Raw genomic sequence first — 19,474 nt, forward strand, 5'->3', positions numbered from 1 at the left:
TGGCGAGAGTGCTGCCGTTCCCACACTGTCAGCTGACAGCATGCGAGCCAGCGGTAAAAAGGTAACCGCTGCCTACAGGCATCGCTGAGAGTACTACTCTTATCTTACACCTGCTGTTGCTGATAGCAGCTTGATTAGTAGAGGCTGATGAGTATTAATCAGCTGGCACCTGTGCAAGAAATCATAAATTAAAAAAAATCACATAGGATCTCTTCTATTTTTGATAACCAGTACAGGAAAAACAGACAGCTGCAGCCCTCACCTGTCAGAGCTATCCTGGCTGGTTATCAAGAATATTGGAGTCACACACAGTTTTTTAAAATTATTTAAAAAAAAAAAAAAAATCTACTGGAAATGCTAGTCACTTACATACTAGGAAAAAAAATCCGTGTTTTCAAACTTTTTTGTTTGATTTCATTTGAGTGGATGAAAAACACTGAAAGAACTCACACTCTGCGGATGTGAAACTGTCAGGAAAAACAACAAGCACAGTTTGCATGAGGCTTCAGCAGTCTCACTTTGCTGACATTATTATAATTTTTTTTTTTCCCCTACGGCAAAATGCGCATGAAAAACGCAACGTGTGAACATACCCTTTGGCTGCGTTTCCTTTAGTGTTTAAGTTTTGGATTTAGATTTTCTTCAGCATTTTTACTATTAACTATTGGTGATATTAAGTCACTTGTGATTTTTTTTTTTTTTTTTACTGTTTTTAAGTGGGTTTTTTCTTTTCCATCAGCAGATTTTTTTTTTTTTTCTTTGGTGTCCTTTTAATTAAAAACTGCTATGCTTTGGAAACTTCCTCGCATTTAGCTTTTCACAAAACTCAGTCACGTGCGGATTACATGCCTATTTATTGTTTCAGCTGCGGAAATGCACTAAAAACGTGAATGCGTTTTTATTATTTTAACTATTTGGATTTTCCTTATCTCATTCAATAGGGAAAATCCAGAAATAAAATGGATATTTACTGTTAGAGAAACTGATATTCTGCGCATTAATAAAAATGGGCAGGAGATTTTTATAAATCACATTCCAAAGTTGTTGGAACTGTAAGACAGCGAGTTTTTTTTTTTGGGCAGCAAAAATATTCAGCGTGAAAAACTGATCATATACTCATCACAGGAATGTAAACTTATGGCCGGGATATATTAGGCAGTGACTAAAGAATCACTTCTTGTTCTTGATGTATTGGAAGGATGGTCAAGTGTAGCAACCAGAACAACTTTCACTGAAGTAATATTGCGCTGACATGTTCAGTTCAAATTTAATGCAGTCATAAATCAGCTGAGAGCAACTTCAAAGAACAAAGATTAGAGTTATAAACTTTTCCCACTCGAAACTCACTGATAAATTCTATTTTAACTCATTATGCAGCCAGAGCTAGACAGTGCAACACAGAGGATATACAACCCCTGGCAAAAATTATGGAATCACCGGCCTTGGAGGATGTTCAATCAGTTGTTTAATTTTGTAGAAAAAAAAGCAGATCACAGACACGGCACAAAACTACAGTCATTTCAAATGGCAACTTTCTGGCTTTAATAAACACTAAAAGCAATCTAGAACAAAAATATGGTAGTCAATAATGGTTACTGTTTAGAACAAGCAGAGGGAAAAAATTATGGACTAACTCAATTATGTGGGAAAAAAATTATGGAATCACCCTCTAAATTTCAATTCCCAAAACTAACACCTGCATCAAATTAGATCTGCTCGTTAGTCTGCATCTAAAAAGGAGTGATCACACCTTGGAGAGCTGTTGCACCAAGTGGACTGACATGAATCATGGCTCCAACACGAGAGTTATCAATGTAAACAAAGGAGAGGATTATCAAACTCTTAAGAGGGTAAATCATCACGCAATGTTGCAAAAGATGTTGGTTGTTCACAGTCAGCTGTGTCTAAAATCTGGACCAAATACAAACAACATGGGAAGGTTGTTAAAGGCAAACATACTGGTAGACCAAGGAAGACATCAAAGCGTCAAGACCGGAAAATGAAAGCAATATCTCTCTAAAACAGGAAATGCACAACAAAACAAATGAGGAACGAATGGGTTGAAACTGGAGTCAACGTCTGTGACCGAACTGTAAGAAACCTCCTAAAGGAAATGGGATTTACATACAGAAAAGCTAAACAAAAGCCATCATTAACACCTAAACAGAAAAAAACAAGGTTACAATGGGCTAAGGAACAGCAATCGCGGATTGTGGATGATTGGATGAAAGTCATAATCAGTGATGAATCGCGAATCTGCATTGGGCAAGGTGATGATGCTGGAACGTTTGTTTGGTGCCGTTCCAATGAGATTTATAAAGATGACTGCCTGAAGAGAACATGCAAATTTCCACAGTCATTGATGATATGGGACTGCATGTCAGGTAAAGGCACTGGGGAGATGGCTGTCATCACATCTTCAATAAATGCACAAGTTTATGTTGATATTTTGGACACTTTTCTTATTCCATCAATTGAAAAGATGTTTGGGGAAGATTAAATAATTTTTCAAGATGATAATGCCTCCTGCCATAGAGCAAAAACTGTGCAAACATTCCTTGAAGAAAGACACATAAGGTCAATGTCATGGCCTGCAAATAGTCCGGATCTCGATCCAAGTGAAAATCTTTGGTGGAAATTGAAGAAAATGGTCCATGACAAGAATCCAACCTGCAAAGCTGATCTGGCAACAGCAACCAGAGAAAGTTGGAGCCAGATTGATGAAGAGTCCTGTGTGACGCTCATTAAGTCCAGGCCTCAGAGACTGCAAGCTGTTAGAAAAGCCAGAGGTGGTGCAACAAAATACTAGTGATGTTTGGAGTCTTTTTTTTATTTTTGTTTTTCATTATTCCAAAGTGTTTTTTCAGAATTGAGTGACTCCATAATTTTTCCTCTGTGCTTGGTTAAAAAAAAAGTAACCATTACTGACTACCACATTTTTTGTTCTTGATTTCTTTTAGTGTTTCTTAAAGCCAGCAAGTTGCCATTTGAAATGACTGTAGTTTTGTGCCTTGTCTGTGATCTGCTTTTTTTTTTCTACAAAATTAAACAACTGAATGAACATCCTCCAATGCTGATGATTCCATAATTTTTGCCAGGAGGTTTAGAAGGCAAATGGTGCAAAAGTTTCTATGGCACACAATTACAATTTTTTTTTTGTGCCAGCACTACATGCGTAATAGTAAAACAAAATAATCATGAAGATCCCCATCCTTCAAAGCTTGATTCCTCAGTATTTTTTGATGCTTAGACTTTTTTATATAATCTTCCCATTTTGTGTATATTTGCACCAAGCGATTTTCAGTGATGGATCGATGTTGTCCAAGGAGCTGATGCTGAAAGTTTTGTCCGGTGCCATTCTGATCAAATAAAGATGGCGACCTGAAGAAAACATTCTCCTTCATGATATGGAGTTTCATGGGAGTTAATGGCCCAGCGGAGGAGGGAATGATCAAATTGAGGTCTCGTTCACACAACCATATTTTCAATCCGAGTGCTGTCATTGGAAAAAATGGATCACACTCATCTGGACCAGTGTTATTCTATGAGGCAGTGTGATTGAGTGATTTTTTTTTTCACTGACTGAATCTATGTGTGAAAAAAAAATCCCAGCGGTCACTAGCTCTTTCTGTAGATTATCACTGGAAGACTGATAAACCTGCTGCCATGTATTCCAGTGATACCTCCACCACTGATTGGCAGCTTACTGCCTATGCACTGTGGACACAAAATGCTGCCAATCACTGACAAATTGCCTTTTTAAGAATTCTCATTTGGTTATTCCCATTTTGGACATTTATGTAAAATCCACAGACTTTGCCACAAAATAGCTGACAGATGACAGACCCATCCCTGTGCCCTGCATCTATTTCAAGAATGTGTCACCGGGAACATGGAGGAAGCCACCGATGCAGCTCTCACTATTCATTTGTAGGGGATTTCGGAAAATTAACCAGTTCTTGCTCAGCAATTTTCAGTTTCACAGTTTTGAGGTTGAAAGAAGTCACAAGTCCATCGAGCTCAACCTATATCCTATTGTGTTGATCCAGAGGAAGGCAAAAATCTCATGAGTTTGATGCTGATTGCCTCATATTAGGGGAAAAATTCCTTCCCAATTCCGTATACAGCCATTGGACTAATTCCTTCGATTAACGTCCCATCACAGTATCTAGTGCCCATGACCTTTTCAACAAAGGAGTTCATACCTTTCCTGTACTTGTTGAATGAATCAACCAGGAACATAGTCTCACTGCTCGGACAGTAAGGAATCCATAGTCTCACTGCTCGGACAGTAAGGAATCCATAGTATCACTGCTCATACGGTAAGGAATCCATAGTATCACTGCTCAGACAGTAAGGAATCCATAGTATCACGGCTCATACGGTAAGGAATCCATAGTATCACTGCTCAGTCAGTAAGGATTCCATAGTCTCACTGCTCGGATAGTAAGGAATCCATAGTCTCACTGCTCAGACAGTAAGGAATCCATAGTCTCACTGCTCAGACAGTAAGGAATCCATAGTCTCACTGCTCGGATAGTAAGGAATCCATAGTCTCACTGCTCGGATAGTAAGGAATCCATAGTCTCACTGCTCGGATAGTAAGGAATCCATAGTCTCACTGCTCGGATAGTAAGGAATCCATAGTCTCACTGCTCGGATAGTAAGGAATCCATAGTCTCACTGCTCAGGAAGTAAGGAATCCATAGTCTCACTGCTCGGATAGTAAGGAATCCATAGTCTCACTGCTCGGATAGTAAGGAATCCATAGTCTCACTGCTCAGGAAGTAAGGAATCCATAGTCTCACTGCTCACACAGTAAGGAATCCATAGTCTCACTGCTCGGATAGTAAGGAATCCATAGTCTCACTGCTCAGACAGTAAGGAATCCATAGTCTCGCTGCTCAGACAGCAAAGAATCGACTCTTTGCTCATGCCGGCTCAGTGATTGGTTAAAGCAGTGGCGCATGCAGTTAACATGTAGCGGAAACACTGGGACTGGAGCAGTGGTTGGGAGCCATTGCTGGACTCGGTCAGAGTAAGTACCTGCTGACCTTGTAATTTTATGTATTTTATGCAATTTGGGACCCAATTTTCTGAAACTGGACAAAACCTTTAGCCCCTCAGATGCCACAGTCAATAGCGAAAGCAGCAAGTGAGGAGTTGGAGAAAAGGGATATCGCTCCTTCTGTCAGCCCATCACAACCCCTGCCGGTCAATCGCAGGGTGCCGATATTTGCTATGGCGACAAGAAGGCCTAACAGCTGCCTCCAGGTCTGGAATATCCCTCCAGCTACCAGATCCTGATGGAGGTAGAGCCTGATAGACATAACTGTCAGGCAAACACTGACAGATTAGATAATGCACTGCACTACAAAGGTAGTACAGTGTATGATCAATGCGATCAAAGGATCATTGTGAGACTAGAAGGTACTGTAAGCAAAAAAAAGTTTTTAAGTTAAAAAAAGCAAAATAAAAAGACAAAACCACAGTTTTAGCAACGAAAAAATGGTTTATTTGTAAGAGATACTAGACCCCCTCGCAAAAACGGCACATATTTGGTATTGCCACAATCATAACGAGCTGTACTATGAACAATATAATTTTTCATCCTGTATGGTGAATACCATAAAAAAAAAAAGAGGAAAAGAAAGTATGCCATAATTGCTGTTTTTGTTAATCTTGGCTCAAAAAAAAGTGATCAAAAAGTCTTATAGTTCCAAATAGGTGCAAATCAAAACAGCTCGTTACACAAAAAAAAAAAAAACTATCATACAGTTCTGTAAACAGAATTTATTTAAAAAAATTAAGATTCTTACAATTTGACAAAAAATAGAAGTGAAAAAGATGTAAAAAAAAAGTATAAATTGAGTATCAGTGTAAACGTATCCAGCCACATAACCAAAGTAACATGTCAATTACACTGCAGGGTGAACTCTGCAAAAAAATAAAATGTAAAAAGTTCCAAAATCGTACCAGTACAAACTACAGCTTGCCCAAGAAAAAAAACAAGCCTTCAGACAGCTCCCCAAAAATTATATAAATTTTGGAAGGCCTTGCACTAATGTTTTATTTGTGCAGGATGATGAAGTGTGAAATTTAGAATACAAAAACAGCAGAATTGCTGTTTTCTTTATATTCCTTTACATAAAAAAGTTAGTTAAAGTTTGTTAATAGGTTTTCTATGTGTCCCAAAATGATGCCACTGACAAACATAACAAGTGCTGGAAAAAAAAAACAACAACTTAGAACGACTATGTCACCAAAAAATGTTTTAAAAGGTATGGCTCATGGGGCGACGAAATAGAAAAACGGGAGAAAACAAAAAATGTTTGTATTAAGGGCCAAAACTGACGGTGACGCCAAGGGGTTAATGTCTGTATTAGTTTATTGTTCTTGCTACATATCTTTATTGTCTTGATTGCTCATCTGTGATTACATTGTATATAGGAGCAGTTACTAAGGATGACAGGGTATTAGTGAAAAACATCTCTTCCTTGTAGTGAGCGCTGTATTTATTTCATGCGGTATCGTCACACTCACCTTTCACCTTATGCTCTTGCGTTCACTATACATTTGGCTGCTCTTCATTCTAGTTCAGCTGTGTCCTTCTTATATACCGGAGCCCTAAAATTGTACACAGTGTTCTAAGGCTATGTGCACACTCTGAAGATTTTTCTACAACAAAAAAATTCAATTTTTTTTAACGTGGTTTTGATGCCTTTTTTCCCCATTCATTTGAACTGCAAAAACGCTAAAACAATTGACATGCTGCAGAACTGAAAAAATGTTTTAAAAGGGGTATACCCATCTCCAAGATCCTATCCCAATATGTAGAAGGTGTAATAATAATAATATTAGCAAATACCTCCAATTAGAAATTTTGAAATTTTGCTCCCCTTCCTCCCAGAGCCATAACTTTTTTTTCATCTTTCCGTCAATATGGCCATGTGAGGGCTCGTTTTTTTGCGGGACGAGTTGTACTTTTTAACGACACCATTGGTTTTTCTGGTAAACGGACAAAAATTCCAAGTGTCGTGAGATTGCAAAAACAAATAAAAATTTAATTCCACAATTGTTTTTAAGTGCTAAAACTGACTGGACAATATGATTCTCCTGGTCATTACGAGTTTGCAAATACCAAACATGCATAGTTTATTTTTTATCTAAGTGGTGAAAAAAAATCTAAAGTTTGTAAGAAAAAACAAAAATGTCGCCATATTCCAGGACCCCTAGCTTCTTCATTTTTCAGGATCTGGGGCTGGGTGAGGGCTTATTTTTTGTGCGCCGAGCTGATGTTTCTATTGATACCATTTTGGGATAGATATGATGTTTTGATCGCCTTTTATTTCATTTTATTGCAATGCTGCGATGACCAAAAAAACTAAATTCTGGCGTTTCAATTTTTTTTCTTGTTAGCAATCGGATTAATTTAGTTTATGTTTTGATAGATTGAATATTTCTGAATGCAGCGATACCAAATGTAGCAAAAAGAGGTTTAATTTAAATTTAATATTTTTAAAAAATCCTTTTTTTTTTGCACTTTTTACTCTTTTTAGGAGACTTGAAGCTGCGATCATCTGATCGCCTGTGCTACACATAGCAGGGATTCAGCAGCGACATAATTAACAACATTTACCATGTTAACAGCCGCGGGTGGATCACGATTCCACCTGCGGCTGTTAGGGGCACATGACTGCTGATCAAATTAGCTGTCATGTGCCGGGAACGATGAGGGTTTCACAACTGTTTGCTAGGCAATCCCTCCATGTGTTGTGGCCGTCGAACAGTGCCGAGACATGCAGACGCGGGGACTCGAACATATTTTTCGAGCACGCCGGAGACACTTGGTTAGCAGACGAGCATGGCCAGATAACACCTTATTCGAGCACATTCGCTCATCACTATAAGTTAGCAGATCTGGGTGTCCTGTCTGGGATTTGGGGTTTTGGGTGACCAGTCTCTAGGTTTGGGCTCTCTACCGACAGTGTACGATTATTATTATTATTATTTATTGTTAGAGCGCCATTTATCCCATGGCGCTTTACATGTGAGGAGGGGTATACATAATAAAAACAAGTACAATAATCTTAAACAATACAAGTCATAACTGGTACAGGAGGAGAGAGGACCCTGCCCGCGAAGGCTCACAATCTACAAGGGATGGGTGAGGATACAGTACGTGAGGGTAGAGCTGGTCATGCAGCGGTTTGGTCGATCGGTGGTTATTGCAGTTTGTAGGCTTGTCGGAAGAGGTGGGTCTTCAGGTTCTTTTTGAAGGTTTCGATGGTAGGTGAGAGTCTGATGTGTTGTGGTAGAGGGTTCCAGAGTAGGGGTGATATGCGAGAGAAATCATTGCCTTTGTTTGGCAACTTCTCAGACCACTTTTGAAGATGTCAACAGGTGGTCATTTATAGCTTACAAATGCTTGTCCTTTCTTCCTATCATTTGCGTCTGTCATCCAGCCACTTCAGTGCTGTGTGTGTGACAGCAGCGAGCAGCATTTCCAGGAACAGTGGCTGTCTGTGAGGTCCTGGAGTAGAGCTGGAGGAGAAGGGGCAGGACACTACCTCCCGTGACTACACTATACTGAGGTGTTCTCCTGAAATCCTATCCACCTGCAGGCTGCTTCCCTATGACGTCTACTGCAAAACCATCCCTATAAGAGGGATCAAAGCCGCAGCTCGGGACAAAGTCCCATCGGAGACAATTTAGCCTCGTTACTCCTGCGTCCTGCTGCACTGAGATCACACCTGTGGATGTGGTAAGGAAATACGGAAATTCTTTGCGAGAATCTCTCTAATTTTTTAGAAATATTATTTGTAAATTATTATTTTTTTTAATTCATTGATTGCCTTTTGCTTTTGCTGTAGCAGAACCTGAGTGTGTTTTGTAAAATGGGCAAAATTCAATCCCGGTGTTATCTGCTATCTGTTATCACTTTGCCGTTTAATTGTAGCGCTGCACTATTTTTGCAATTAAAGATCTGTTATATTGAGCAATTTTGCAAAACTGTATGTGAAGACTACAATATGTAATTTTTTTCTGTAGGTAATACGATATATAAGTACACTTGCCGCCTGGCTGATAAATTACTGGCACGGCTGGTATTTCTACTCAGATGCTGGTAAAAATTAAATAAAATTACAAAACCCGTAATTTTTTGCCTTAAGAAATGGAGTGTGGCAGTAAAGTTACTTCCTATTTGGACTAATTATTACTAATTATCACTCCTCTGCCTCTTCCGTCTACTTTTATTCACTTCAGTAGTATCAGGATTAGGTCAAATGTAGGATCAACACCAGTGGGAGATGCTAATGGGAAGACATGATCTGTCCGTCTGCTTCTTACATCCTTTTAGCCTCGCTGGTATGCATCATTAAACGTTCTTACTGCCGCCCAGATTATCACAATTTTAGAAAGAGGTATCCAATATAAAATATCCTAGAATCCGTAATTTTGCATGGCAGATTCCTCTTGTTTTTTTTTTCTTAGTTCAATTTCTCCGAAATCACACCAAAAAATTGTACAAAACCAGTACATGTAAATCACCCTGAGCCTGGGTAATATTTTTGGTTGGAATCAGGATCAAAAGCAACTAGATTATAAATGGCGGCAAACCTAAAGTTATTGGTAAATAACTATGTTAAGACGAATATATTTTAATACCCGAAGGTGCCTTTAAGACATTTTCCGTATCTTGCAAATTGGGATTAAGTGTATGGATCGTGCTCAGTAGCTGTGCCCGCACCATACCCATCCACCATGTGCCTGCAACAGCAGCAATCAGAGCTCAGCTCCTGTTAACCCCTCATACACTACTGTCAATCTTTGACAGCGGCATTTGCGCTATACAGTTTGAAGCCACGCTGTTCAAAGAGTCCTTTGGCTCCCCGTAATGTTATTGCATGGTGCCAATGGGTTGTGTCCCATGACGGTTGTCTCCCATGACAGCAGCAATCAGAGCTCAGCTCCTGTTAACCTCTCACACACCGCTGTCAATCTCTGACAGCGGCATTTACGACATACGTTTCCGAGGCCATGCTATTCCAAGTGTCCATTGGCTCCCCGCAATGTGATTGCAGGGTGCCAATGGGTTGTCTCACATGACAGTGCTTCTCTGAAACCCAGCTCGCAGCTGACATTCATAGGAGATCATGATTTTCTGTATATATATTACAATACAGTTATATTGAAGCATATTGTACAAGCTATCAGATGATCACAAGTTCAAGTCCCCTTAAAGGGAGTAAAAAAAGAAAAGTTTTAATAATTCCCTTGTAGATTGTGAGCCCTCGCGGGCAGGGTCCTCTCTCCTCCTGTACTAGTTGTGACTTGTATTGTTCAAGATTATTGTACTTGTTTTTATTATGTTCACCCCTCCTTACATGTAAAGCGCCATGGAATAAATGGCGCTATAATAATAAATAATAATAATAATAAATATATATTTAAAAAAATTCAAAAGCCTAAAAATTCAAATCATTCCAGATTTCATCCATTATAAAAAAAATCATATTTGTAAAAGTCAGGTTTAGCAAAATATAAAACAGTTTGACCCGTCTGTAATATGTCGTAGCGCACAAGAAATTTCAAAACATTAAATTTGCCGTTTTATTAATTGTCACATCTCTGTAAAAGAAAAGAAGCAAAAAGTGATAAAGATATATCATATATCCCCCCCCAAAAAAAATGAAAGCGTCAGCCTACTCGCCAAGAAAAACAGCTCCCTTACATCCCAATTGGTGGAAAAATGAAAAAAACTTACAGTTCTCGGAAAAATGAAAAAAACTTACAGTTCTCGAAAAAATGGAATGCAAACAAAATTTTTATTTTTACAAATTTCTCATTTTTTTTAGCCACTAAAACATAATTTAAAAAATGGACAAATTTGATATCTTCTACTACCCTGGATAATCATATTGTCTGGTCCGTTTTACTACACAATGAACGCCATCAAAATAAAAAATCAAAAATCTATGTCGGAATTGTGGAGGTTTTTTTTATAGGAATTTTACCGCACTTGGAATTTGTTTCCCATTTTCCATTGTATGGTAAAATAAATGGTGTCGTTCAAAATTACAACTCATCCTGCAAAAAAAAAAACAAAACGGGTAAGTGGACGGAAAGATAAAAAGTTATGACTTTTGGAATAAAGGGAGGAAAAACGCAAAAAAGAAAGAGGTTAAAGGAAATGAGTGTGAAAGTATTACTATACAAAGCTATGAATGGCTCTATCAAGGGCTGAGGTAAGGGTTAAGCTATAGGGTCGAATGCCTTGATGCGAAAATTGTGGAGGTAGAAACAAGTTTTTCAATGGGCAAAGCTAATGCTATTATCATGATGTATTCTCAAAGGTTTTCATAGAACAGCAGGTAATTATAATTAGTTACGATCATGCACAAGAAATGCAACCCAAGAGAAGGGATCGACCAATTCCAGCAGTCAACAAAAAAAAACATTTTTTTAATTATTATAGGGATATTTGGGGTAAAAAAAACACATTTTTTTACTGTAAATGAAAATTTGTAATAACTCAACTTTTTTTTTCTCTTTTGTCCTTTAAACAATATCCTTCCTACTTAATTACGTAGAAGAAAATATGGCGGAAGAAAACAAGCTAGATACATTGCCTTCGCCAGAGGAACGCCAAAAATCGCCAGAAAAGAAATTCCACCTGAATTTGATTCACAACTATCCTCAAAAAAACGCAGAGATCCTCAGCAGCCAATATGGCTTCAATATCTTTCTGGTGGGGCTGCTGCTGATGTTCGCCTGGGCCATTCATGCCGTTGGGATTACAGACAGAGACCCCCTGTCCTATCTCATCACATTGATGCTCATTCAGGTGGTGTGGATGCTTTGGTACATTTTCGGGAGTTACACTCAAAGAAGAAGCATTATTGAGAAAGACGTGGATGCTGGAGCACGGTGGCTGAGATGTAAGTGATGTGAAGCGTCTTTTTTTTTATATGACCTCTAGGGGGACGCAATCTGGGTAAGATTTTAAAAGGGTTAACTTGTTTTAACTGGACATCATTAGAGAAGAGCAAACCCAAACTTAAAAGTTCTGGGTTCATACCGATTAGTGTCCAGTGCTAAACATGGGCTTCTCTCGGAAGTCCGTTGCAATTTTCGGAGTTCCATGGGAAGTCCAAGGAGAGATAGAGAGATTTTTTTTCCAGTTCAAACGTTTGGGACCCAATTGTTTTCAATGGAGTCAAGGTTCTGGTTAAAGTTCGGGTACAGTCCTGGTACCCAAGCCAAACTTTGGAGTAACATTTGGGCAGGGTACCAAAACCCCAAATTCCGCTCATTCCTAGTTATCACTATTGTGCTGTGTAGGTGATAACTTGCTGATCAGTGGAGATCTCACCGCTGTTTAACCTCGTTAATAGAGTGGCAGGTTGGACTCCTGACCACTATTTAATTAATTCTCTAAGGAACTGCGGGAAAAAGCTGAGCACAGCTATCGGCCGCCCTTTGGGGATGAATGAAGTAGTGGTCGCACATGCACACTTCCCCCTCCATTCTAACAGGGTTAAAAGTGACCTGTTATGGCTATTGGGTTGGACCACCACTGATCGAAAAGTTTTCACCTGTAAAAATCCTTTAATTACTGGGATCTTTTGAAAATAGAACAAAAGTATGTAATTTATAAAGTCATGTGAATGTGAGGTTCACACTCCCCCATCTATAGAATAAACAGTTGACGCCCATTTTTTGGGTTGGGCTTATCTCAAAATGGTAACCAAATGATCACGTTGACTATCACGTTGACTATCTTTTGAAATCTCCAAAGCTTTGATAGCTCGAATAGTGCCGCGTTGTGTGCTGTTCTTGTCATCCAACGTTATGGAACCCCAGTTGGAGCACCTCACACCACCACTAAATGTAAATTTGAACACAGCATTAGCTGACAGTCTTCTTCAAATCATGTTCTGTAAGGTAGATCAGCACCCCAAAAAGGTGGTATGACTACTGGGTGTGGAAAACCTTGATTACATTTATAGGAGTCTATAAAATAGTATATCACGATGGATGTGAGTTAATACCTGAAGGTGCCGTAAAATAAATTTAGTGAATAAGGTTTACTATACCATGCCACACTATTTCAGGTAAAAAACCCTCATCAAACTTATGTAATGCAGGAATGGAAGGTTCAGTATTTTCTATCACTTGGAACTTCCCATCAATCAATGGCAGGACAGACCAGACGTGGTAGAAGGGTGAGGGAAATGATCCTGTCTCTGTATGCTAAGGCTGCTCTCATTGTATTTCCTGATCTAAATCAATGACTGAATTGTGGTCTATGAACATAATGGAGTAGAAGAGTACTCCGCATACTGTATATTCAGGTTCTGATACAAAAAAATTATGTTCTATTTCTATTGGACTTTATCAAATTAGCTGATGTGAAGGCTCAATTTTGGATAGAGGCATACATAGAAGTCACGAGGCCCCATAGCAGGAGTCCTAATTGCACCCACCCTCACCAACAACCCCTAAAAAATATTTGGCAGAGTAGGCAATATCATACCTCCTAAGTTTTAAACACAGGAAGAGGAACATGTATTGTGGCATGTTCACAGTATTTATGCCCTTACTGAAGACCTCCAGTGTTCTCACCCACTATAATACCCCCTTCATGGCCCTTATAGAATATGATCGCCCCCAAAATACCCTAGCCACAGTGTGATGACACTACAATGCCTCCAGCAAGTTATGAAACCCCTATAGTGCTTCCACCTATTATGATGATGCCTCCGTACCCCTAAAAGAGTATGATGGCCCCCACAGTGACCTCAAATACAGTGCAACAGCATGATGTCCCCAAAGTGCTCTTCACACAGTATGATATATCCATAGTTCCCCACTGTCACGGTGCCACCTGCCGCTGCTCCTGCTACCACGCCTGCCGCTCTCTCTACGCGCCGACATACTTACACGTCCTGGCGCGCTCCAGTGGTGTGCGCGCGCCTTCCGGTCTCTTCTGACTCGCCGCCGGCCCCTGACTCTCGTCGGGTGCGTGCCTCTCACTGCGCACGCGCACTTCCTCTCTCTGGTCTGCAAATGCTCCATTCCTCCACTCTATGATTCTGGAGGATCTTGACCCGGAAGTTCTGCAGCACTCGGTCTATTTAAGGTAACTCCTTCCTCTGCTCCTTGCCTGATTGTCATTTGTCCTCATTTGACCCAAGTCCTGTGCGTCCGCCGTACCTTGCTCTGTCCTGTGCGTCCACCGTACCTTGCTCTGTCCTGTGCGTCCGCCGTGCCTTGCTCTGTCCTGTGCGTCCGCCATACCTTGCTCTGTCCTGTGCGTCCGTCATACCCTGCCTGTCCTGTGTTTCCACCATACCCCACCTGTCCTGTGTTTCCACCATACCCCGCCTGTCCTGTGTTTCCGCCATACCCTACCTGTCCTGTGTTTCCACCATATCCAGTCTGTCCTGTGTTTTCACCATATCCAGTCTGTCCTGGGCGTATGCCATATCCTGCCTATTCTTAGTCTCAGTCATTGCCAGTCTGTCCTGTGTCTCCGTTACAGTCAGTACTGCGTCTCTTCCGCTCCTACTTCCTGTACCCGGGTATCGCTTCTGCGGCAATAGTCTCCCTCGGGCCTGCCCCTAACACTCCCTGTATTGGGTGGTCCACCAGGCCTGCTCACCCTTGAGAGGTTCGTTGTCGTGGTTCTGCGGGTTCACTTTAGGAGTTCCAAAAGATCTGACACCCACACGTACAGTATCATGGCCCCCAAACCAAACCGCCTACTCAGTATGATCCCACAAACCTCCACACAGTAATATTCCCCCACAGTTCTCCCGCTACATACAGTATAATGGTCCACAGCCTCTCATACAGCATCATGTCCTTCAGAAGTCCTGACATTAAAAATTAACTAAAAACAACTCACTTTGCCCCATTTCCCCGATGTGCTGCTCCGGGCTGTGCTGCGTGTGGACTGAGGCTCTGTACAGCAGATGGATGTAGTGATGTCATTGAGCCTACTGTGCTGAGGCTCAAAAGCTTCAGCTGAGGAGTGCTGCAGACAGCAGATGGCTCTATGAGCCATTGAAATAGTAACCTCCCAAAAGTGGGGGTAAACTACCGGAACCTCACCAACTCACAGACCCAATAGTAGCCGCATAGACATCACATTTAAAAAAAGACATTGAAAAACTGGAGCAAGTTCAGAGAAGAGCTACCAAGATAGTGAGCGGACTGCACACTATGTCCTTTGAGGAGCAGGAATGTTTCGCTTGCAAAAAAGAAGTCTAAGAGGAGACTAAATAGCTGTCTACAAATATCTGAAGGGCTGTCACAGTGTAGAGGGATCATCCTTATTCTCATTTGCACATGGAAAAACGAGAAGCAATGGAAAAACTTTTTGACAGTTAGAGTGATCAATTAGTGGAACAGGCGGCCACGAGAGGTGGTGAGTTCTCCTTCAATGGAAGTCTTCAAACATGGCTGGACAGACATCTGTCTGAGATGGTTTAATGAATCCTGCATTGAGCCGGGGGTTGGACACGATGACCCTGGAGGTCCCTTCCGACTCTAATATTCTATCGTTCCATGTTCTGACACTATGTACTGTATTCCCCTGATTTTGGAGTAAACATAATTTACGAACTCAAATTAAAGTTAACCTCCACCTCAGAATAAAAAAATCACAATAAATGCATAATGCATAGTTAAATACATGGTATCCTCCTTTTTCATCTGTCTGACACTGCTCCTCCTAGTCTCAATCATCTTTGTGTATGAAAAAATGGTTGCCAGAATTTTCTATGCGCAATATGCTGAGAGCTGCAAACTGTCCAGAAATTCCTGAGTAGTATGTGAAAATAGGGCACTTTTTTGCCCGTCCTTAAAAGCATTAAATTGTCCGCAATTTTTTTTTATAAGCTGAAGAAACTTATGCAAATTATTTTGACAGTAATTATCATTTTACAGTTTACAGTGAAGGCAGCTGATGTCTTCATTTAGGAGTTATGGGCTGGAGACATAAAGATTTATTAAGCTTTTCCAATGTGCCCATAAAGAATCTTGTTTATCTGCAATTTTTATGTTAAGCTGTTCAAGAAAAATAAAAGTCAAGTTGGCAACCCTGAATGTTTTCTGAGTCTGAGCCACTCCTCCTGTTCTGGGCAGGTCCATCTAGGAGTAGGGGGGAAGCTCATGCTACCAAAAAAAAGATTTCGATTTTAACCTGAAACAGTGCTTTTTATACTACCGAAGAAAAATTGTGCATAATTTAGCCCGGGATACTCCCCCCTGCTCTTTGATGGACCAGTCCAGACCAGGAGGACTACTAAATCACATTGTGCAGAGTGTAAGCCAGCAGACAGAAGAGGATCGGGAATCAGAGGGACAGTGTCAGAAAGATTAAAAAGGACGGCACTAGGAACTTTTATCTCAGAAACATTAAAAAGGAGGGCGTCAGGAATTTTCATCTCAGAAATATAAAAGGGGGGCACCAAGAATTTTCATCACAGAAAAATTAAAAAGGAGGCACCAAGAATTTTCATCAAAGAACGATTAAAAAGGAGGGCACCAAGAATTTTCATCACAGAAATCTTAAAAAGGAGGGCACCATGAATTTCCATCTCAAAAATATTAAAAAGGAGGCACCAAGAATTTTCATCTCAGAAATATTAAAAAGGAGGCACCAAGAATTTTCATCACAGAAAGATTAAAAAGGAGGGCACCAAGAATTTTCATCTCAAGAATATTAAAAAGGAGGGCACCAAGAATTTTCATCTCAGAAATATTAAAAAAGGAGGCACCAAGAATTTTCATCTCAGAAATATTAAAAAGGAGGCACCAAGAATTTTCATCACAGAAAGATTAAAAAGGAGGGCACCAGGAATTTCCATCTCAGAAATATTAAAAAGGAGGGCACCAGGAATTTTCATCTCAGAAATATTAAAAAAGAGGCACCAAGAATTTTCATCTCAGAAATATTAAAAAGGAGGCACCAAGAATTTTCATCACAGAAAGATTAAAAAGGAGGGCACCAGTAATATTCGTCACAGAAAGATTAAAAAGGAGGCACCAGGAATTTCCATCTCAGAAATATTAAAAAGGAGGCACCAAGAATTTTCATCACAGAAAGATTAAAAAGGAGGGCACCAAGAATTTTCATCACAGAAAGATTAAAAAGGAGGGCACCAGGAATTTTCATCACAGAAAGATTAAAAAGGAGGGCACCAGGAATTTCCATCTCAGAAATATTAAAAAGGAGGCACCAAGAATTTTCATCACAGAAAGATTAAAAAGGAGGGCACCAAGAATTTTCATCACAGAAAGATTAAAAAGGAGGGCACCAGGAATTTTCATCACAGAAAGATTAAAAAGGAGGCACCAAGAATTTTTATCACAGAAAGATTAGAAAGGAGGGCACCTGGAATTTCCATCTCAGAAATATTAAAAAGGAGGGCACCAGGAATTTCCATCTCAGAAATATTAAAAAGGAGGCACCAAGAATTTTCATCACAGAAAGATTAAAAAGGAGGGCACCAAGAATTTTCATCACAAAAAGATTAAAAAGGAGGGCACCAGGAATTTCCATCTCAGAAATATTAAAAAGGAGGCACCAGGAATTTCCATCTCAGAAATATTAAAAAGGAGGCACCAAGAATTTTCATCACAGAAAGATTAAAAAGGAGGGCACCAAGAATTTTCATCACAGAAAGATTAAAAAGGAGGGCACCAGGAATTTTCATCACAGAAAGATTAAAAAGGAGGCACCAAGAATTTTTATCACAGAAAGATTAGAAAGGAGGGCACCTGGAATTTCCATCTCAGAAATATTAAAAAGGAGGGCACCAGGAATTTCCATCTCAGAAATATTAAAAAGGAGGGCACCAGGAATTTCCATCTCAGAAATATTAAAAAGGAGGGCACCAGGAATTTTCATCTCAGAAATATTAAAAAGGATGCACCAGGAATTTTCATCTCAGAAATATTAAAAAGGAGGCACCAAGAATTTTCATCTCAGAAATATTAAAAAGGATGCACCAGGAATTTTCATCTCAGAAATATTAAAAAGGAGGGCACCAAGAATTTTCATCACAGAAAGATTAAAAAGGAGGCACCAAGAATTTTCATCACAGAAAGATTAAAAAGGAGGCACCAAGAATTTTAATCTCAGAAATATTAAAAAGGAGGGCACCAGGAATTTCCATTTCAGAAATATTAAAAAGGAGGCACCAAGAATTTCCATCTCAGAAATATTAAAAAGGAGGGCACCAGGAATTTCCATCTCAGAAAGATTAAAAAGGAGGCACCAAGAATTTTCATCACAGAAAGATTAAAAATGAGGGCACCAGGAATTTTCATCTCAGGAATATTAAAAAGGAGGCACCAAGAATTTTTATCACAGAAAGATTAGAAAGGAGGGCACCAGGAATTTTCATCTTTGTCACATTTTTTTGTTGGAAGATGCAAATTTTCTTTAATTTTTGTTTTTCCACACACCCTGTAAAAAAACCAAATGCTGTCTTTTTTGTGTTTGTTTTCAATTTTTATAAGGTTCACTGTGCAGCACACAGTTTTTATTCTGTGTCTTTGTATGATTACAATATATCAATTTTTCTATTGAAGTTTTTTTTTACATTTTTAATAATTATTACAGTTTTCTTTTTTAAAGCAGATTCCGTGAATAACATTTTAGTCACTTCCAAATAATAACTTTTATAAGGCCACCTTTCCAGATGCCATGTAACCCATTATTGTATTACGGAAAGCTGGAGAATTGACGGAGGTAGCCTTATATGCTACAATCACCAAAGAGTTAACCTGCCAGGATTGGAATCACGGTATCTCTGATTCCGCAGAAGCGATGTTGTGTAATAGAGTCATATAGTCTTGTTCTTGCCGCTTTTCTCACTTGTGCACCGAATGTCACTAGCTTTTACATGTGACACTTCAATCGTTTTTTTTCCACTTTGAAACTTCTATCAATATTCATTCACCATACTGATCACTTTTGTGCCCCCTTGAAAATTGCAGCTTGCAAATTTTGTGCTAGATTATTGTATGTGATTCAATCTAAGCTTTCTATTTTTCTATGTATCATATACCTTTACATACCATATACCTTATCTCTGAATGTTTTATGACAACAGCATTGATTAAGATACAAGATAATTTATGTCACTTATATATTAACCTTACCAGTTCCAGGCCACACATAGACTTTAAACGTCAGGGCTGGCCGCACTTTATTGTACACTGATGTTCGAAAACATCAATGCAGAATATGCTGCTTGCACGAGATGGGAGACATCTGTCAGACACAGCCAGACTCCACATAGAAAAAGCAGAGATGGTTTGATACCATCTTTGCCCTGTTGATCCCTGTTTAGGCCTGTCCCACACATCCAGATAATTCCGGTACCGGAAAAATCAGTACCGGAATTATCCGTGTCCGTGTGCTTTCATAGCACATCAGTGTGGCACACGTGCG

At 39.6% G+C, this 19,474-nt stretch overlaps 1 protein-coding gene across 1 annotated transcript in view; it reads left to right on the top strand.

The window, feature by feature from the left end:
* The first annotated feature begins 8,633 nt into the window (after positions 1–8,633).
* The window catches only part of OTOP1 (otopetrin 1), a 118,611-nt gene continuing 107,770 nt past the window's right edge, over positions 8,634–19,474 (top strand). The window contains exons 1-2 of the mRNA XM_069744843.1: positions 8,634–8,764; positions 11,595–11,942. Of these exons, the coding sequence (XP_069600944.1) occupies positions 11,603–11,942 (340 nt within the window). The 5' untranslated portion in view covers positions 8,634–8,764; positions 11,595–11,602. The remainder of the gene's footprint in view (positions 8,765–11,594; positions 11,943–19,474) is intronic.

The sequence above is a fragment of the Ranitomeya imitator genome, chromosome 1, assembly GCF_032444005.1.
Source record: "Ranitomeya imitator isolate aRanImi1 chromosome 1, aRanImi1.pri, whole genome shotgun sequence".
Classification (NCBI taxonomy): domain Eukaryota; kingdom Metazoa; phylum Chordata; class Amphibia; order Anura; family Dendrobatidae; genus Ranitomeya; species Ranitomeya imitator.